The sequence below is a fragment of the Colletotrichum orchidophilum genome, assembly GCF_001831195.1.
Source record: "Colletotrichum orchidophilum strain IMI 309357 chromosome Unknown Scaffold_79.1, whole genome shotgun sequence".
NCBI lineage: Eukaryota > Fungi > Ascomycota > Sordariomycetes > Glomerellales > Glomerellaceae > Colletotrichum > Colletotrichum orchidophilum.
In genome coordinates, this window is record NW_019173035.1 from 208,258 (window position 1) to 228,424 (window position 20,167).

Here is a 20,167-nt window from a genome sequence, read left to right on the forward strand (position 1 = left end):
CTATTCTTCGCCTATTGATGCGAGTAGACAATGAAACTGGTGCCATTTGTTTTGAACGAGCCGCCAGCCACCCGATGCCTGATTCTGAAATCGATAAGGCGATGAGTCGGGAAAGTAGATACAAAGCACTGACATTATGAATTAAAAATTTGCACCGTATGTAAATCCTTTTTATGATTATCGTACTGTTCCAAACGTACCAATCATATTTTGTGAAATCATGTCGTCTTCGCCGTGATAAGATGCGCAGGGAAGGGAAAATCTAAAAGGCATCGTGGATCATAATTTCCTCCACTCCACATCAACGTCACGATTGACCTCCTTTTCCATTCAGCTCTCACGTTGCACCTAGTTGCCTTACAGGTGTAACTCAATCGCCTGACTTTGTGGTGTGGAGGCCGTTGCCCTCTCTGTAACGGCTCCCGACATCTGCCTGCCTAGTTTTTGATTTCCTGTCCGAGGGCTTGACCTTGTCTGACTAAAGGCATCATGAGACTTCCTCGTCGCAGCCTGCAGTGGGGTCGTATTGAGGGGCTCGACTTCTTTCTTTGGTGACCTGAATGTTCGACTGAGGCGTAGAAGGCAATGCTGCGTGGTCCGCAGAGCCGAAGAACGAAGCGGCGCCCAGAAAGAGCGTGCATGTGCTGACGGAGAATCAAAAAGCGTGAATGCTTGAAAAAAAATGTTTTCATGAGCCGTTGAGTTCTCGGCAGGCATTCTGCCTTGTCCCTATCTTAGGTATGCTGTATCCCTTTAACGCCCCAAAGTGTTTAACTAGTACACGTAAATATTTCTTCAATAGTGGTGTAGACCGAAGAATACGCCCCACGCTATCCATGCTCACAACCACCTCAAGAAAGCCACTGGCCTGGCTTTCTTTTCTATCAAAGACTCAGTCCATGATGGCGGCGTGGCATTCGGTTCCAATGTTCGGCGTCTCCAAGCCAGCTTTGGTCTGTTTTCCCGGCTTGAGGTAACAGTTCCCCGGCGCGTTGCCCTCGACGGCCCCCGATCTCGTCGTCCACAGAGGAATGAAGCTGACTCCCGTGCACGTGGCGTTGCCTTCAAACCCGGGCTCATAGTTGGTGAATGCGGCGCAGGCGTCCATGCAGTTGTTGAAGTTGGCGGTGAAGAGCGACATTAGGGGCGGGTTAGGTGCGTTGAAGTTGCCTAATGTGATGTTAGTAGTGTAAATGGAGACTGCGGAGGGGGATGTGCTGCTTACAGTACATTGTGAACGTCTTCTTGCCGAAGAAGTCGGTCGTGTATGTCTGGCCGGTGGTCGTCTCGTCCGAGTTGGAGCAGCCGTTGGTGAGAGCGGCGAAACCAGTCGCGGTCGCCGAGGCGCTCGTCACCGTCACCGTTGTCGTTGCAGCCGACCCGCCGCTGGTTGCGGACGCCGACATGGCCGCCAGCTCCTGGATAGCATTGTTTGCCCGGCTCGCCTCCACGCCGGTGCCCGCCGCCAGGCCGATGACTGCGGCCGCCAAGACTGCGATGATGACGGACAAGAGGAAGACGAGGAAAGTACAGCCGCAGATAGTCTTCCTGCTCTTCTGAGGTGCGGCGGTCTCCCCGGCGGCTGCCTGGTACTGGGTGCCGCCATAAACGGACTGGTCGACGCCGGAAGCTGGGTATCCGTACGTCGAATCCTCCCGCTTCATCGGCGTGACAGGTATCGGCTGTGGCGACGCGGAATACGACGGTTGAGGAGGCGGGTGGTAGACCTCAGGGTATTGATGCTGAGGCGCCAGCTCCGGGCCTTCATCGTACTGTGTAGCCATGATGCTTTAGTTTGGTGGATCAATGGATCTTGGTGAAGCATGAAAAAGCCCCAGAGATGGAAAACCAAGAGAAGGGAGCCAAGAGGAATTCACCAAGCGGGGACCTACCCTGGGAGCCATTTTTAAGTACTTTACCGTACTCATAAGGCGCGGTCAAACAGGCCAGAAAGGAGCCGGAGGGATTGGACAAGGTGCGGGACGGGAGAAGCATGAGCCATGAGCTGGGATCGAGAAGGAGGAGGAGGAGATCAACGAAGGAGCGGACACGGGTGGGAAGACATGTCGTCTAGCGTGCAGTAAACTCTGACCCCGGGCAGACCCCTCCGTGTTACCCATCCTTTGGGCTGATGGTCGAAGTCTCTTCAATGTCTGGGCGAGGGTGGTAAGAATGAGCAAGGCATGGCATGGCTAGCTTGCTCTACTGGCAGAGGGGGGCCAGGTACTGGGTCGGGACGCAATCCTTGATCAACCACACACTCGCGTAAATGATAGATGATGCAGGGGTCCCGGAGACCGGGGTCGAGACCACCATCTGTTGCAGGCTCTGGTGGATGGGATGGCTGGGTGCCGGGCCGGGGAGGAGAAGAAGAACATGAAGAAGAAGAAACTTCAAAGGGGACCGTCGCCATTGAGCTGACGGGCTGAGCTTGCAGGGTTCCAGTTGCCTACGTGGGCGCTAAGTCTCTCCTCTCAAATTTGCCGTGGTTCGTGGGATTTTGGGAAGAAACAAGCAGCAGTCCGTATCCGTAGTGTAAAAGGGTCCGCGCTTCCTTTGCATGGGTTAGCCGCGAGGAGTACACCAAAAGTCGTCCAAAGCCCAGCCACGAAAGCTTGACATGAGCCTTGTGTGCCGCGGGTATGTGAGCAGGAGCGAGCTGGGCGCAGCACAGAAGCACCGCCTGTTTTGATTTGTTGGCCACATAACTTCTGCGGGAGAGACAAGCGTATGATACCATGCAGGCGAGCGGATCGCCCAGGCAGCTCTTATGCGCTCTACTTAGTCGGTAGGAGATGGGCAAAAGATAAGTATCTAGCCCTCTCTCCTCTTGAGAAAATCTGCATTACAAGGGAACTTGCTTCATGGATTGGCATCAATGGTTTCCCAGAGCACTTTGATCCGCAGAAAGGAACCATTGAGGTGACAAAGTCAAATGCCGTCCCGGTTGGCAAAGCAGAGAGATTGGCAAGTAAGTACGGATAATAGCATCACGACATGTACATTCTGCTTCTGGGTTGCTAGTGCTTACCAGCGGTGGGACACGGTTTGACAAGGGGTATCCATGGATGCTACAGGTTTGTGGCACTAGGTACGAGACTGCGGGCTGAATTTGGAGGTTACAGTTGATTGCCTGTTGCAACGCTGAGCGTACATTGCCAAGGTCGCTGGGGACAGACATCTCGTCAACGATCCAATTGCTTGTCAAAGACGGGCAAACGCGAGCACAGGGTTCGATAATAGAAGGTTGAATGAAGGGACAGGCTAGTAAACGTAGTCACCGCGCCGTTGCGGCGCCTTACTGAGTCTGGTTCGTTTTTAGCAGAGGGCTGAGGCGGCAAGCCTTTCCCGTAGAAGGAAAGGTGGCAAGCCGCACACCAACATTGCTGGGCTGGGTTGCCTCGCCCGCCGTTACTCAGGAACTCGCGCTTCTTGAGAGCATACAATGTAGGAGTCGGGGGGTTGAGTGGCCCCCGTTGCCAGGCCGGTTGGTGTAGTGTAGTATACTATGTAGTGTGGTGACCACGTTCGGTATGGAGACCCGAGACCCGCAGGCGTTTTCGGACGTTGAAGATGTCCGAAATCAAAAGATGGAGTATTGCTCAGCGGTGAGATGCAGAAGTTTTGAAAAGGGAAGTAGATCAACAGGCGATGATACCCTGTAGTCGGCGACCTGGACTGGGGGTATGGCCCACCAAAGCCCGCAAGTACATTGGAGGACATGGACTTGGAACTTCGAGATGCTTAGGTTATTCAACGTTTCGCTTCGTTAGCAGACTGATTGATGAACCTTAGGGGCGCCTGCACCCATAGTCTTTACAAAATCCAAGCTTCACGATCTAAGAAATAAGTACAGGAAGCAGCAGAATGAAGAAAAAAGCTTCTGGGATGACCCTGCCGAGAGTCAGCTCAGCTTGGCCTGAGCTCATCCCATCCCCTGGCACAGTCTCATCCTTGAGCAGGATGGCCCCGGCGGCGCGACTAAGCTTCTTTCAGCTGTACGAAGCCACCGTCCAATCGCCTGCTGGAATAGCTGCTGGGATTCCCAACCGCCAAGCAGACTACAATTTTGGTAATTAATTAGCAGCAGGAGGATTCCAACATCCGCATCGGATCGGGGGGACTGGTCTCCACCGAGTGGACCCCGACCGAGAACCGACTGCTCTCCGTGTCTTATTCAGTCTTGCTGTGTCATCCAGGACCTTGTTTGTACACAGTAAGAGCTCGGCCCAAGGCTCTTTCTCATGATATCGCTGCACAGTAGCAGTAGCAGTAGCAGTAGCAGTAGCAACAGATGAGGCTGCGCAACCCAAGCTAGTGCTATTGTTCCTATGGTTCATGTCTGCCCTGCCCAGCTTTCTCGGTCCAGGCGAGCCCATCTATGGATATTCCCTTGAATATCGCCTGGTCTCAGACGAAACTCGGCGACACAAGCAGCTACGGTTTTTGCAAAGACGCTTCCCCCCTAATTACTAGGTAGGCAATTAAAATATTACATGATGACAACCGCCTTCATTCAAAATCATCAAGCTGGAAAACGTCTTCGGCTAACATTGTAGATTTCGACTTGGGCCGGCGCGGATGTTTCTGGCGGCGTGCTTTGAAAGCTTCGTATTGTTAAATCAGCCGTAATGACCTCAGCATCAGCTGGCAATTCCAGGGCTTGTTCCTTCATCACCGGACCCATGAGCATATATCAATTAAGCTCTTGGTCCTGCACCTTGACATCGGGCCCCTGTCAGGCACAGTCTTCCCAATGGCTGGAAGAACAGCCTCCTCCGCCCAAAAGTCCCTTTCGGTTGGCGACCTCTGTTGGTTCAAGGCAGACTCACTGATCCTGTAAAAGTTTCGACCGATATTTTTGCCAAGTTTCATTGAAAACTTGCTTTTAAGAAGCCGGTTCGTCGCCAAAAGCTCATGTTGTTCTGTAAAAAACCAACACCTGCAACTCACACGCGCTTACGCGCGGCCATTTAGAGCAACATCAAAACCCCCATTCGACAGATTCCTTTTTGCTGGCAATGAATGATGTCGTTGCTGCTTTCCGCCGTCTCGGCGATGTTGGCGCTTACCAACGCGCAAACGACTGCGAAACTGACTTCCAGCGGGAAAATGGCTTCCAACGCGCAAGCTCCTCGCGTCCCATCCTCCGCTCGCCAGTTCTTCGTCTTTGACACTCATCCGACAGGGAGTCTCGAAGCATCTGTCGTTACGTACGATACTTCGACGGCAACATACCAAGTCGCTTGCCCGACGGGTGATGTGGGCTGCCAAAAAGAGGGTTACTGGCCGGCGAACATCACTCACATCGATGGCTCCAGCTGGATCGGACGCAACACGGCCACGTCCGGCATCGAGAAATGCTGGAACGGCCGTCTTGGCAGCGGCGGCGGAGATGTGCTTAAGGATCAGTACCGGCGGTGCCACGTATCGACGTCAACTCCTTCGCTCAGCACCGGGACGATGAACGAGGAGCTGCCCGTCAACAAGTGCTTCGTGGAAGCGCGCTCTGTCGTTGTGGCCATCACTACAGGATTAGAAAAGGTCGAGGCAGTTCACCCCGATCCTTCCTGAATCCAAGTGGGTAGGGGCTTGGGAAGCATCGGTTTTGCTGTCTGCTTTGAGTGCTTTGAGTGCGACCGGAACGTGTTCACATTTCACCAGTCCTGCGCTTTACACCGGGTCTCTTAATGCCGGGAGCTCGACTTCGTCATTGTCGTTGGAGACGGGGACCGCGACGGGTACGGCAACGGGTACTGCAACAGCTACTGCAACAGGCACGGCGACTGGTGCAGCCTCGAATCTGTTGACGCTGCTCGGAGCAGCGCTTGTGGGTTGTGTTGCTGTTAGGTAATCGGCAAGCCAATGTGATGGGATGAAAGCTGCGATGAAGTAAACTATCATCCATGTAGCAGATCAAGACATTGCACCTCCGTGCTCAGTCATCGTTGCTGCTGATCATATTGAGTACCGCTGGGTGCCAGAGTTCAATCTACCCCACCACCCTTTTACAACATCCGAGGAACAACAAGTTTGTGTACGCATGTGAGCTTCGGCCCCGGGAAGATGGAATGTCGGCCGGGCTTCCTGACAGCTTTCTATCGTCGGAAACGGTGCGCGACTCAACAGGCCCATGACATGACAACCTAAGGCGAGACTGGTTTTATTACCCCGCCTGTTCGATGCGAGTGCTTCGGGAAGCCTCTGAGGTTGGGCCATCGGCCTTCCTTTCGATTGCTCCAGGGACAGGGATTAAGCTTTCTAGGTAGTTCCCTCTGCCCAGTTTCAAGACAGCTTGAAACCCGTGCCGTCAGTAGAGTTGTGCTGAACACGTATGCCTCCATTCGCGAATATCAAATCATGTCGTGCTTGCTGATTGGCCCCCGGTCCTTTGGGTTCAAATGCAACCGCTTTCGCCCGGCGTGCCTCGTACGTTGGCCAAAAGTTGGGAGTTGTGCAGCACTGCAGAAACAAGGTAAAGATTAAGCTTAACGGTGGTTTTGGTGTTGCTTGTAGAGGTCTCGTTTTCGTAAACGCCGTATTAGAGTTGGCGTCTCAACAACAACTTGTATAGAGTATCCTAAGGTAGGTACCAAATTGATTAGTGCACCGTACCTGCAGATGATTCAACTCGAACCTCGGTTGCCAATGATTGATAAAAGCAATCAAGGTTCAACTCCGAGTCGAGGCAAGCACGCAAGGTAAGGTAGCATGCCGGGTGGACCTATATTGCTTACCTAAAGCCAGCAATTGCCTGCGACTGGATGCGGAATAAGGATCGGAAATCAGCTCCGGGGCCCTAGTTTCATGCATGTCATAGCCAATGCTGTGAAGATCGATCCGCCTGTTTCTCTATTCATATATTTTGAGAATGCCGTGTTCTTTTGTTGCTCTCCTGCGTACCTTGCTCTTGGTAGTTGAACCGAGGCGGATGGTCACACGATGAGTGACATCTGATCTGGTGCACTTGTTTGCGCTAGTAGTACTCTGTACGCAGCGTCCAGAAGAAGGCCTGTTCCCGCATTGGCTAAGCCCTGATCAGAGCACTGACACCCCAGATGCTATGGAGGCGAGGGAAGGAACCTATAAGGGAAGGAAGAGGAAGGTTCCTCAAGGAGGGGGAAGACTGTAAAAGCACTGAGGCTGAGGTGGTCGCAAACAGCCAACCTGCGATCCCAGTAGGGTACCTAAGGTAGGCACGTGGTGAGGTAAGGTAGGCAAGAGCTCTCTCGAGTCTACCGGCCACAGATCCCGGATGGTGGGTGGTGGCGCCTGCCAAATCCCGGGGGGGGGGGGGGCATTTCTTATTGGCATATTTTCTTTCCCGTGCCTTCCCTCCAGTCCTCTAGTCCCCCTTCAGCTTCCCTTCTCACCTCTCGACATTCCTCACTGCCTCTTCGAGTCCTCGCCTCGCCTGATCTTGCCCTTCTTTCTTGCTTTTCCCGCCCCGAATTTCCCCTTTTTTCTTTAACCCCCTCCCGATTCTCCGCCTCCCCCCCCCCCTCCCCCCCCCCCCCCCCCCCCCCCCTCTTCGAGTCCTCGCCTCGCCTGATCTTGCCCTTCTTTCTTGCTTTTCCCGCCCCGAATTTGCACTTTGTTCATTAACCCGTGGCCTCTCTGGATTCGCGCTCCAATTCGATCCCCCTACAGGCTACTTGCGCCGCTCTCGAGTCCCCAGTCGTCGTCTCCCCCCCCCCCAAGAAAGAGCAATATTTCATTGGGCGTCAGGTGCGCCGCAGCTCAGCGTGCGATGCGACAAGCCATGTTTCCTCGGCCACAGCTCGAATAATGCATTGCGTACCATTCTTGTTACCGTCTCGCCGGCAATCACCAACAACTGAATCTTATCCTGCCCACTCCGTGCCTCTCTGCTTCCCCCCATCTCCAACTCTCAATCGACCCCGTCTCGGGACCAGTGCTCTCTGACGAGCCCCGCGACTGGACGTAGGACGGCCATCATCCACCGCCCTCTTCCACGTCTCTGGCGGTTTGGGCTGTCTAATTCGTCCAACCCGCTCAACCAACAACATCTCTCCCCGAACGCCGCTGAGCAACGTCAACCCAAGGAAACAACGGCACCCGACCCTGACTTTGGCAAAAGGAGCTCCCATCCACCCCCAGCTCGGAGCTCTCCACCGATCTACGCTTGTTATCGTTCCCGTCTTCCCCCCGAGCTACCTACCTACCTTAGCCCCGCCACATACCGCTTCGTCCTATCTTCCACAACCCCTCCCCCCCCCCCCCCCCCCCCCCCCGCCTCATCCTCCTCCCCCCACCACCCCCCCCCCCCCGTCCCCCGCCTCCCCCGCGCCCAGCCACCCCCCTCGCGCCCCCCCCCCTCCCCCGTCCCAAGCTTTGTCGCAACTACCCACCATGCCTACCTACCTCTGCCACGGCTTTCGTTGGGATCGTCGAAGCATTCGCGTTTTTGTAGTCGTCCAGAACATAGACGATGCTGCCCCCGAATGGATCATTGCGCCAAACTCGTCTCCCGCCATCCTCGAGTCCTTCTACTCCCTCTTCGACTTCCTCCCCGAACCCACACCCGACGAATCCGAAGCCCAGCGTGACAAGAAGAAGCGCAACAAGTCCAAAGCGTCCAAGGCGGCCGCACTGCGTAACGAATATGATGTACCAGCCTCGACCGTGCCGCCAGAGGAGGATGACGTCTTGCAGAACGATTGGAGTGCTGTCAAACTGCTCGAGGAATACGATCCGACTGATCTGAGCTACGTCAGCCGTCCCTACGCATACGTGGCCGACCACGTAGTACGCATCGATCTAAGTAACTCAATAACGGAGGAGATTATGCGGTACGAAGAGCGATTGAGCGAGACCAAGGCGATGGCTAGCGCCCCCAGCGATGAATTCTACAAGGCCAAGAAGAGCTCGTCAGGGAAGAAGGCTGGCTGGTTCGAGAAGCTAAGAGATCAGCTTCAACGAGGAGAGGATATCCGCTGGTACATTGTGGTCTGCGGCGACGAGGTGCGCGATTTTCCCGAAGACATGGTTGCGGCAAGGGCAGAACAGGAGGAGGTGGAAAGGGAGGCGGAAAACGCGACACCCCGGCCCCGCGATCGAAGCGCAGGCCCTTCAACCTCGAGAGGAGGGGCATCCCCCCGTGAGTACATGTCGAGTGTGCCAGCGAGTCAGTTTGCAACAGCCATGTCGCCGCAACAGCTCTCACCAAAGGAGGCGGGTCTGCCTTACGGGACGCTTCCCCAACATCCCAACATGGTTGGCAATTGGTCGGAAAAGGAGACACCCACACTACAGACCAAACCCTCCATGGACTTGAGGCCAAAGACACCCAAGGGCGGCGGCTTCAGAAGATTATTCGGGAAGAAGGGTGATGATCCATGACATTTATACGCTCCGTAGAGAGCGTCCTCTAGGCGGCTTACCACAACATAAATCTGTACTTGTACCAATGTACCGTGTGCTGTCTGTGTAGGACAAGCCACGGCATCCTCCATTTTCAGCGAATCAGTCGCACGCCCACGCGGCAATGCAGTAGACACGGGTTCGAAGCTAAGGCGTCTGCTTCAATAATTGACTACTTTATCGAAAACAGACAAGGGGAGAAGAAGAGATAGTTGAAGATCAACATCTTGGTCAAATACCCCTGTTCACTTCGATGCCCTCCCGCACACCGTCCCGTCACAGCCGTCACCCGCAACCCGCAATCCGCTAAATCCAGCTGCAGTGACACCTCGGGGGATCCCCAGCTTCCCCTTCCGCTAATAGCGAAACAGGGGTCAGCTTGCTGTAGTACGTCACTGGTCGCTGGAGCTATCTCAAGCATTCTTCCGCCGTTCCTCGTATTTCAGCAGCAACGCGCCCAGCTCACTCCTCCAAGACACCAATTCTTGAGCTAGCTCCGTCAGCAACGCCGACCTCCAATGCGGCGAAACAAACACCTCCATGCATTGCGGACTACGGCCTGCGAGCCAATAATCTGCACACCATCCAATTCTATGACTTGAGTAGCTTTACCTGCAGAACGTATCCCCTAGGTCTTCGCGCGTCCTCGACTCCCACGCGACGCATGACGCTCCTCCCCCTGTCGTAATGGCCGAATTCTCGAGGCTTCACACACCTAGCCGTTCAAACCGCACCGGCGAAGCGTCACCATCCTTTGCGCAGACTACGGCCGAGTTCAATCTCGACAGCGATCTTGACCTCGAACCAGATGCCGACGATGACGCCGAGGACCTGCATTTGCACGAGGCGGAACTTGGCGGCGGCCAGGCCTATGAGCTCAAGACCTTAAGGGCATCGCCTGCACAGGATACTGATGACGGATGGGGCGATGACGAGCCGTCGCTACGGAGAAGAGCGAGCAACAGCACCGTCGCGAGCTTTCAGCTCTACACCCCTGACGAGGAGAGGGCTGTCGTTCGCAAGCACGACCGCAAGCTGGTAGTCTTTGTAGCGCTGCTATTCATGCTCAGCTTTTTGGATCGATCCAGTATGACGTATCCTGTGTCACGCCCATGTGATTTTGCGACTTGCTGACGAGCCTTCCTCTGCAGATATTGGCAATGCGCGCATAGCTGGCATGGATGAGGATCTGCAGACGAATCCTCCGTGGGATGGCTGGTATGAGTGGACATTGACGGCCTTTTACATCTCATACATCTTCTTTGAGTGGATGTCGCTACTATGGAAGCTCATTCCTGCCCACATCTACGTTTCCATGATTGTCCTCTCGTGGGGACTGACCGCCTCGCTACAGTCTGTCTCCGTCTCTTACCCTACGCTCATCTTCCTTCGGGTGTTGCTGGGCATTGGGGAGGCTGGCTTCACAGGTATACCGTTCTACCTATCCTTCTTCTTCAAACGAGAGGAACTGGCATTTCGTACGGCTGTTTTCATATCTGGTCAGTATTGATTAGCTTCAGATGATGGCTTCAGTCGACTGATTGTGAGCAGCCGCACCACTAGCAACTACATTCGCATCGTCCTTGGCTTGGCTCATCACCAACTATGCAGAGGCTGGTCCCATAGCCCCCTGGCGTCTATTGTTTCTCGTCGAGGGCTTTCCATCAGTTCTCGCCGCCGTGGCAGCATGGCATATCATTCCCGACAGCCCAGATACGGCGCGCTATCTCACTGTCCGGGAGCAAAAGGTGGCCCGCATTCGTCTTCGGCGCGAGAAGCCGTATCAGAAGGAGCGTGGATGCAAGAATTCTAGCCATCTCAACAGTCGTGAAGTGTTTGCTGTCTTGGGCGATCCCATGGCGTTGCTAACCGCAGCCATGTTCTTCCTCACCAACATGGCATACTCCTCTTTGCCCGTATTTCTCCCCAAGATTCTCACCGAGATGGGCCACTCTCGTCTCGCATCGCAAGGGCTCAGTGCACCGCCTTATTTTCTGGCTTTTCTTGCCGTACTCTTCACATCACACTTGTCTGATCGTGCGCAGAACCGATCCATTCCCATCGTACTACACGCCCTCGCATCGGCTGGCGGATATGCCGCGCTTGCACTGGCAAAGCCCTTTGGTCTCTCGCCGCTGGTGCGGTATCTCGCAGTATATCCGGCGGCCGTAGGCTTCTTTAATGTCGTAACGCTCACCGTAGCATGGAATATCAATAACCAAGCGTCTGAGAGCAGGCAGGGTGGGGGGTTTGCCTTGATGCAGATCATTGGGCAATGCGGACCGCTTGTGGGAACGAGATTATACCCAGATAGAGATGCGCCGTTCTATGCGCCTGGGATGCAGGCCTGCGCTGGTGCGATGCTCGCCGTGGCCATCTTGGCGCTGTTCCTAAGGATTTATATTTCCTATTTAAATCGCAAGACTGACGCTGCTTGCGCCGTCAGTAGCGAGGCCGAAGAAGAGGAGGGCTTGGTAGGATCAGGCGGCCGCGGAAAACCGGCCAGCGAAGGGTTTAGATACATGCTCTAGCGACCTTGGAAGGGGATAGCATCATAAGGAAGTATCCGTATCCCAAAGCTGTGCATACCTTAATCAGTTGGAATTTGTGAATGCTGTTGCAGATCAAGGCTTGGGATGAACCTGCCGCCGCCGACCCGCTCCTCGATTAGACATGTCCCAAGAGATATGATCCCTGACGAAGATTCAACGCGGAAAACGTCAATGGTGCATGGGAACTGTCAAGTCTGATATAGCTCGTCCCATATTTCTCCAAGGACCGAGGTGTTGTACCAACCAAAACCAAGGAGACTAATACTACCTGATGGTGACATGCCGCGACCGGCGCACGGGCCCTATCTGATGGAGACCTCGGCTCTTTTTCGCTCAACTGAAGCTCTGAGAACATCCACAGCCATGATGAACCGGGTCCATCAAAACTGACATTGAATCCGAAGTCGCTCATTTCAACAGTACGTCATTCAGTTGACCGGCAAGTCTACAGACTCGTTGTAGACCGCAGTCTCAAAAAAGTAAGAAGGATTCAAATTCGACGCGTAAGGAGGAAAAGGCCCAGCGATGAAATCGGCGAACCCAGATGTGCAGCACTTCTTGGGCATCCCCTGGTGCGCAGCGCACCTCAACGAGCCCGACACGGTCCGCGACACGGCGCCGTCGCGATTTCCCAAGCAAAACACGGAGGACCAGCTCTTCTCGACGACGTTGAACACGGCTGATACGATCGCCGCGTACCTGACCTTTTATAAGCGGCCGTCGTCATCATCATACCTCTCATCAACGTCGTCAACGGCGGACCCTGCTTCTCTCAAGACCCCAAACATCCCCCAAGATGACGATACCGGCATCTTGGTCCGCCAGCTCAAGGCCCTCCTGACGCTGCGCAGCGGCGTAAACGGGTACCCGGACGTCTCGCACGGCGGCATCGTCGCGACGATCCTCGACGAGACCATCGGCCTCGTCTTCCCCGTCAACAAGACCAACGGCCTCGTTCCAGACGCAGCGTATATGACGGCCTACCTCAACGTGACCTATTTGCGGCCCGTCCGGACGCCGCAGACGATCCTGTGCGTCATCGAGGTCACCAGGGTCGTTGGGCGCAAGTGGTGGATCGAGGGGAGGATTGAGGATAGTGAGGGGGTTGTGCTGGCGAGGGCGGAGAGTTTGTATGTGAGGTTGATTGAGAAGCTTTGAGTGAGGGTGTTGATTCGTTTTTCGGTTATGAGAGATTTGAGACGACAACCATCGTATGCGAAGTCGGATTCGGGAGAGTAGTTGCCCGACTCGATCATTGCGATTGGGATAGATGGCCGGTATACTTACAGTGTTTACACATGGACTGTCGAGAAATTGGTGCTGACTTCAGTTGCACAGCAGAGCTCAATCTATATTCAAAGTACATAACACATCTTGCACGACTGGAGGAGGCCATCCCCGCTAGAATAAGGTAGATCACGTATTATAGCAAGAAAGGAAAAAATGCCCATATTCAATACTCATTTGGCATATCTTTCTGCCTCTATAGGCTGTGTGGCTTGCCTTATTCTGGTTCGTACGACGCGGGAGGCTTTCGTGGCAGTCATCCAGACTGAACTGCACTCTACAAAGAATCTGCGAGAAAGAGTAGGGGTGTCAAGTATTCAGGTAAATTACCTAGACATCTTTCCCTTTGATGCTTAGCTAGTCTATATCTGCTCTTGAGTGCTTTGTCAGTTAAAATCTGTCAGTAAGTCATCTCACGAATCCCCGGGCTGTGGAGGCTTTGCAGCGAGTTCCTTGTAGAGTAGGCATACGGCTCGTCTATTTTATAATACTCAGAAACATGTACACCTTCATCAATCAGCCGAGCTCTCGATGAAAAGTGTCTTGTCGCAATGTTTCCTACTGCAATTATCGACATGGTGATAAGCTGCAGGATGTTGGTTTTTTGAAGATGTTGTCCCCCGCTAAGAGGAAACCAAAAAATCTGGTACGCAGTGCCGAGAACAGAGGCATGCTATTCACCCAAAAAATGTGAAAGTCTTCAACACCCTCGAGTCACGAAATCTGTGATTATGAAGTCCGAGAATCTGGAGCCGGGGAGGGGGGTCCACAACGTCCGAAGCAGACCGTCCTCCCACTGGTTGGAGTGAAACCACGCTAAGCCGATTGCGTCCGACCTTCTCGAACCTCTCATCGCAGGATCCACCTAAAATTTCATCCTTCAGCTGTTCGTCGACTGCATCGACATCTCTCACTCTCATAGAGATATCATACACACCAAATAGTGGGCGAACGTCGCTTTTTCTCAAGAAGAGTCACACATCAAACCTCGAGTCTGTACAAACCTCATTCTTCGCGGAGGACAGACACCGCGCCAAGCTCAGCTCTCACAGCTTGACCGACCGACCTCTCACTGCGTCGCCAAATCTCGCCTCATCCCCATCTCTCTCTCACTCACCCTCACCACCAAAGCCATGGCTCCTAAGCGCGGCACCGAGGGCGCATCCTCCAAAGACGCCCACCAGGTCAAGAAGCGCAAGGGATTCGGTCCCAACACCCTCCCCGAGGGCCCATGGCGCAGAAAAGGTCAGCAAACATGTCACACGTCCTCAATCTTTTAACGACCACCCCCACTAACCTTTCCTTTTCAGTCGAAAAGAAAAAGATTGAGCTCATCCACAAGGCCAAGATTAAAAAGGCCTACGCCAAGATCAAGGAGAGGGAACTAGCATTGCGGGATACGTCCTCAACGGCACAGCAGCAACCGGCTGCCGCCGCGGCGCTGGCAAAGGACGTCTCAAGCGAAGACGAGCTTGACTCTCTACAGGATCCCCAGAGCAAGACTGGCTCTCCCGCACCAACGGAAGCAGCAACGGCTTCAGAAGTAGTAGATACACCCACAGACACAACACCATCCTCATCATCAACATCAACATCACCAACAACAACCACCCCGCAACCCTCAAAGGAAGAAATCCACCCCTCACGCGCAGAAATGCTCGAGAACGACGGCGAGGCCCCCAACCCAAACACTATTGCCGTCAAGCGCAAGCACGTCAGCGGCAACGGCAACGAAGACGTGCAAGGGACGGAGTCACAAGGCGATGCCGCGAACGAGGACGCCAATGGCGGGGCCGACCGCTACGAACCCCGCCAACAACGCCGACCCCGCAAGCCGGGCTACTACGAGAAGCAGATCGCCCACGCGGAGAAGAAGAAGGCAGAGGCCGAGGCCCGCCGCGCCGAGATCCAGCGCCGTCGCGAGGAGCGCGAGCGCAAGACAGCCGACCGCGAGCGGTTCCGCCGGGCCATGGCCAAGGCTCGCAAGGGCTCGGAGAACGGCCAGCGGAGGCTGGGCAGGGAGAGCGCGCTGCTGCTTGAAAAGGTGAGGCGCATGGTTGGAGATTCCAAGTGAGCAAAACAAACAGAGCAGAATGGGTCGGGGAAAGGTGGGAAATGAGCTGCATGCAGTCTGCCCTCGTTTTCACACACACAGCTTGATAGATACCACATTGTACACATCACACTCTTAGGCACAACGGTTTATAAACGTTTCGGCTTGGCTTTATTCAGATACAAAGGATGGTCTGGGCCATCCACGAGATATTTGCAGCGTCACTAAAACTTGGAATACCACCTCGCCCACAATGACTTTGTTTGCAAGTAACATGCTCTTCAGCGTCGTGCTTGATCATCCTCCTGCCGCGTATGAATCGTCCTACTCCTAGTCAACTGCAGAACTCGCCGCAGATTGAATCATCCTCTACACTTCAATATTGGATGAGGTGGAAGCGCGCTCGCAACGAAAGTGAATACGTCCCGCCGGCCCTGATTCCTAAGCCTCCCTTCGAGAACCATGAAAACTCCTTTCGTGCCCCGGAGCAAGAAATGTGGATATCTTGAAAAGTTCCTAATGCGGAACTGAATCCCATTGTATGGTCATGACGGCGTCCGAACAACTCGAATCCAAATGTAGTAATAAAAACCGCCAGGATGGGGCTAGGTATCTCCGAACCAGAATGATTGAATAGAAAGGGGTCGAGGGCGTCAAGTCGTGGGTGCGTTGATATGTACATGGGATTTCCAACATCATTTTGTCCATCCAAGCCAGTTTTTCAATCGGTAAAGATGGTGTGACTGTTTTCGACGACAAACTGCACAGCCAAGTTCTTGGCGTGCATATCTGTCATCTCGCGTTCCAGGCTTGTGTCCCGCATAATCGTTGGCGCAAATACCACCGCCAAATTCTTGGGAGACATCTATCATTTCAATTAGCTCAACTGCAAAAGTGCACGAGTAGATTGAGAAGCTTACCAAATTCTCGGGCTCCCGCTGAGCAACCCGCGCCAGATGGAACATCAGGAACTCGAGGCAGTCACGATGTCGTTGGGGCATCGTGCCGAACACCTTACGAAGATGGTCGCAGCGTTCAGTCTGGTCTGCGATGGCTGCCAAAAGTGTAAGCCCATGACGTCAAAACTTGTCTCGATCAACTTACCATTTGACTCCAGGACTCTGTCGTATACATCATACGTTAGCAGCGGCATCGGCAGCTTTCTGAAGTATTGCTTCAACACGCTCGTCACCGCCGTGATGTCCAGGCCAGGATCTGAGATGTCGTAATCTTCGCTCTTGTCGAATCCTTCTTGAATCATCTTCACTTGGGAATTACCGCCTGTCTTTCGGTAGATACCTTCAATATCCATGCCGCGAAGCTCAACCTCTTCAATGCAACGTGTCACTACGCTGGGGATGGTGCGCCTTTCGTAGTCGGCTCTCTCGGTCAGGTCTGAGCCGAACAAGGTGGTAGGCGCCTCCGCGATCGTGGGCGTCGACACATTGGTCGTAGACATCGACTTCTGATTATTCTTGTTCTTGAAGAAGCCAAATCCTTGTGCTTGCTGTGCGCCCCTCTGCGCGGCAGGGCCAGGAGCCTGGGTACTGGGTGCTTCCACTTGAGAAACAGTCATATTGTATGGCAGGCCAATACTGTCACCTGTCAGACCCTGATGCGGGCCACGTTCGCGATCCTGCTGGAAAGCTACCACGGCACGGTTGACACCCTTGGCCACGCTTCCTGCAAGGCCCTTGGACCCCTTCTTCCAGTTGAACTTCTTCACCTGTCCCTTCCTGATGTCGACTACCGTAGGTCGAGCCTCAACAACTGGCTCATCCGTCTCATGAACGAGAGTCGTGGTCATGCTCGCCGAGTCGGTAAGGTTGAGGTTGGATGATGAGAAGACCTTGCTCTGGCTGTAAATGCCAAGTCCGTTGGGAGACTTGAGTTCGCCTCCAATCTGAGACTTGAAGCGTTCTTGGATCTGGTGAGTCAGATCGTTGTTCATGTCCGCCAGCTGGGCGTTCTTGGAAGACAGCTGCTCAAACTCCAGTAGGGCGCGGTCCCTATCGGCCATGGCTTGGTTCTTCTCATCGACTAGTTCGTCGCGTTCCTCGTGAAGTTGCTCGATAGCTGCGCTCATTGCCTGCTTGACCTTGTCGAGCTTCTGCACGAACTCCTTGATTGCAGAATCCTCCAGATCGCGAGGGTCTACAGGTGTCTTGGTCTCCTTTGCACGTTCGACGTACCCGGCGAGGACTTCGAGCTGACGAATCATAATCTCAGTCTGAGTATCCAACACCGAAACTGTCTTGCGCTTTTCGATGAGTGTCTTGTTGAGACGCTTCAAGTCCTTCTCCGTGTTGAATTGTCTCTCCAACTCGGCCACACGGTTTTCTGAGTTGCGCAACTGCCTCTTGAGGAAAGCCGGGTCGTCACTCGAGTGGAGGGAAATAGGGCTGCTGATCTCATGTCCGTTGGGGTCCTCAGCGATGGGGGTCTTGGGCCAGCGAGGAGACGCGGTACCACGGGTGGTCTCGCTGATACTCCTCGTGTGACCTGTGACTCTATGAGGATGTTGAGGCTGAGAATGACCACCCTCGGTACTGTTGGTGCGTCCGTGGCGGACAGCATTTGACACACGGCGAAGGATGGACGATGAATCTGCGTCGGTGCCGAGTATTCTCGCCATGTCCTCGTCCATACTGAAATCGCCACCCGCACTCCATCTAGGCAGCTTAGGGGAGACCTTTCCTTCCTCGTTGACATTCGCCTGATCCTTTGCAAGAGATTTGGCAGTATTAGCAGGTACACCCGGCGGTTGCGGGGGTGCTCGAGGCTGCATGTATGTATCGCTGAGCTTGTGCTCAGTCATGTTCGGTCGCGCAGCTGCGAGACCCGATAGGCCTGTCTCATCATGTGTATTGGATCGTCCTAGAGGCTTGCCGTTTGCTATGAGAGGATTAAAAAAAAAAGTTAGGTCGGTGCGTCTTGCATGACGATCAAACACGGGTACGGGATTAACATACAATTGCGGGAGGGAAGCTCTTTTCGAGTAATAGATTTGCCAGCAGTCGTGTCTGTTCGCGAGGAAGAGAGAGAGTCCATCGAAGGACGCACCTCGCCCTCATCACGTTGTCTCGAATCTTGAGACGATCGGGCCATGCGTGGAGGTGAATTGGACGATGGTAAGTTGGGGAACGGCTCCTTGTCCTTACGTAGAACACCCTCGCTGCTCTTGGCGCTGCCGCTCTCTGGGGTCAAGGCGGCCGAGTGCGAAGCACTTCTCGGGCTAATAAGCTTCTTGCTCTTGGGCGCTTCTTGCAACTTGAACTCGTCAATCGACGGCGAAAGCTTGCCGGTTGTAACCTTTTGCGTCTTTTCGTCATTAATGACCGACGAACGCCCATCATGCCTCGAAGATTTCGAGGTCTTGCGCAAAGGCAACTTGACTGGTCCGGATTCGTAGTCAGACGAAGATTGTCGACCTTTCTCTTGGAAAGCAATATGGGGGGTTGAGGATTGGGATTCGCCCTTTTTATCAGTGCTGGCCCGGGGCACACTGAAGTAGTCTTTATCCTGCTTCTTGGATATGCTGGACACGTTCTCTGATGTCGATCGTGGAGGTCCGTTCGATGCCGGGTTGTTATCCAGTGCAACTGGGATAAAGAAACCGTCGTCACCGCCATTAGCATCGGTATTGTTGTTACTTGGGGCATACATGGCCGAATTGCGGTTGTTGCGGTAGTTTGCAGCAGGAGGACCCAACCCGCTTTCCCTGGTGGGCTCCGAGGCACGCTCAGGAGAACGCGAAGGCCGAGTGCTATTCTTTGACGATGAGTCGTTTCTACCATATGCCGGTCGCGGTCTTGGAGAGAGCTCGGTCGGAGTCTCCTTATCGGAATCGGGGTCAACTTTGGTATCATGGAAGGCGTTCGGAGGAATAGCATTGGGCGGCAAGGCGGGTAGCGATTTGTCTGTGATCATGGGGGAGCCGTCCTTCTCCTTCGACTTGGCCTGGGCTGCCGCTTTGGATTTTTTCCTCCGCCTTGCCATGAGCGACTCATGACAGCTCATGCAGAAAATGCCTTGTGAGGTTCGAGCATATCGCAAGTTCTCGATCTTGCGCTTGCAGTTGCGACACCTAAAGCACGTTGCGCAGAAGGCCTGGTCTCCAGTGAGAATGGCGAGGTCTTCGATCTTGTTGTTGCAAGCACTGCAGCTGTAGGTGCAGTTGTTACAGATGAGCGAGCCATCGCCCAGCAGTAGAAGGTTCGCATCGGAATCGAGAAGGGTGCCGCAGGTGTTGCAGCGGAAGCAGTTGAGATGCCATCGGTTGCCAGCTGAACGGGGGGGAGACTGATTAGCTTGATTGAACTTGGAGACTGCCGACGGTGCCATGGCCACAGAGGACATCATAGCCGCAGAGTGAAGCCAGATGATGCTGCTCAGAGCATGTTACAGAAGCAGAGAATGGGGCAAGGAAGAAATGAGGAAAGAAGCAATTGGGGGGACATACCAAGTTCGAACGCTTTGCCCTCTTCTAGGATCTAGTCGGGTAGGGTACCGCCATCAGTACATGCTTGCAGAATAGTCAGAAGTAACGGGGTGGGCCATCGTACCTCGCCGCAGCCTTTGCAAGGGAAGACGTCGTCAGTATCCATGGGACTCTCCAAGTAATCCTCCACAATGGCGGTCATGACAGGCAGAGCGTCCTCTTTCGCAGGACGTCGTTACGACAACTATCTGGCGAGCAGGAAGTCGACTTTGTCGCCGGTCATGAAAGCAAATCGGGAGCAAAACGATCGATAAGCGAAGGATCGACTATGAAAAGCTGTATCATGGACGACGAGGGGAGAGGGTCGGTCGCCAGGCTGTGCGGTTCGTGCCAGGAGCTCGATAGGAAGGGCGTGTACGGCGGGCAGCGTAGCTCTGAGTGAATGGCGCT

General features: G+C 54.1%; 7 protein-coding genes across 7 annotated transcripts; 5 read left to right on the forward strand and 2 right to left on the reverse strand.

Moving 5' to 3' along the window:
• Positions 1 to 892: 892 nt before the first annotated feature.
• CORC01_09019 (uncharacterized protein) lies at positions 893 to 1,784 on the reverse strand (the record flags this gene model as incomplete). Its single annotated transcript, XM_022620649.1, has 2 exons — positions 893 to 1,170; positions 1,226 to 1,784. 2 exons carry the CDS (start codon positions 1,782 to 1,784, stop codon positions 893 to 895), a joined length of 837 nt encoding a protein of 278 aa, XP_022472896.1.
• A 3,328-nt stretch (positions 1,785 to 5,112) lies between these two features.
• On the forward strand, positions 5,113 to 6,137 carry CORC01_09020 (uncharacterized protein; the record flags this gene model as incomplete). Its single annotated transcript, XM_022620650.1, has 3 exons — positions 5,113 to 5,553; positions 5,701 to 5,789; positions 6,023 to 6,137. The coding sequence occupies 3 exons, from the start codon at positions 5,113 to 5,115 to the stop codon at positions 6,135 to 6,137; spliced, it is 645 nt and encodes a 214-aa protein (XP_022472897.1).
• A 2,236-nt stretch (positions 6,138 to 8,373) lies between these two features.
• On the forward strand, positions 8,374 to 9,363 carry CORC01_09021 (uncharacterized protein; the record flags this gene model as incomplete). The annotated part of the gene is made up of 1 exon (XM_022620651.1): positions 8,374 to 9,363. The coding sequence occupies one exon, from the start codon at positions 8,374 to 8,376 to the stop codon at positions 9,361 to 9,363; it is 990 nt and encodes a 329-aa protein (XP_022472898.1).
• A 708-nt stretch (positions 9,364 to 10,071) lies between these two features.
• CORC01_09022 (major facilitator superfamily transporter) lies at positions 10,072 to 11,915 on the forward strand (the record flags this gene model as incomplete). The annotated part of the gene is made up of 3 exons (XM_022620652.1): positions 10,072 to 10,471; positions 10,536 to 10,883; positions 10,948 to 11,915. 3 exons carry the CDS (start codon positions 10,072 to 10,074, stop codon positions 11,913 to 11,915), a joined length of 1,716 nt encoding a protein of 571 aa, XP_022472899.1.
• Positions 11,916 to 12,461: 546 nt separating this feature from the next.
• Positions 12,462 to 13,094, forward strand: CORC01_09023 (thioesterase superfamily protein; the record flags this gene model as incomplete). Its single annotated transcript, XM_022620653.1, has 1 exon — positions 12,462 to 13,094. One exon carries the CDS (start codon positions 12,462 to 12,464, stop codon positions 13,092 to 13,094), a length of 633 nt encoding a protein of 210 aa, XP_022472900.1.
• A 1,262-nt stretch (positions 13,095 to 14,356) lies between these two features.
• On the forward strand, positions 14,357 to 15,297 carry CORC01_09024 (uncharacterized protein; the record flags this gene model as incomplete). The annotated part of the gene is made up of 2 exons (XM_022620654.1): positions 14,357 to 14,468; positions 14,534 to 15,297. 2 exons carry the CDS (start codon positions 14,357 to 14,359, stop codon positions 15,295 to 15,297), a joined length of 876 nt encoding a protein of 291 aa, XP_022472901.1.
• A 700-nt stretch (positions 15,298 to 15,997) lies between these two features.
• On the reverse strand, positions 15,998 to 19,919 carry CORC01_09025 (RhoGAP domain-containing protein; the record flags this gene model as incomplete). The annotated part of the gene is made up of 6 exons (XM_022620655.1): positions 15,998 to 16,141; positions 16,197 to 16,330; positions 16,381 to 18,171; positions 18,249 to 19,562; positions 19,739 to 19,769; positions 19,842 to 19,919. 6 exons carry the CDS (start codon positions 19,917 to 19,919, stop codon positions 15,998 to 16,000), a joined length of 3,492 nt encoding a protein of 1,163 aa, XP_022472902.1.
• Positions 19,920 to 20,167: the final 248 nt, after the last annotated feature.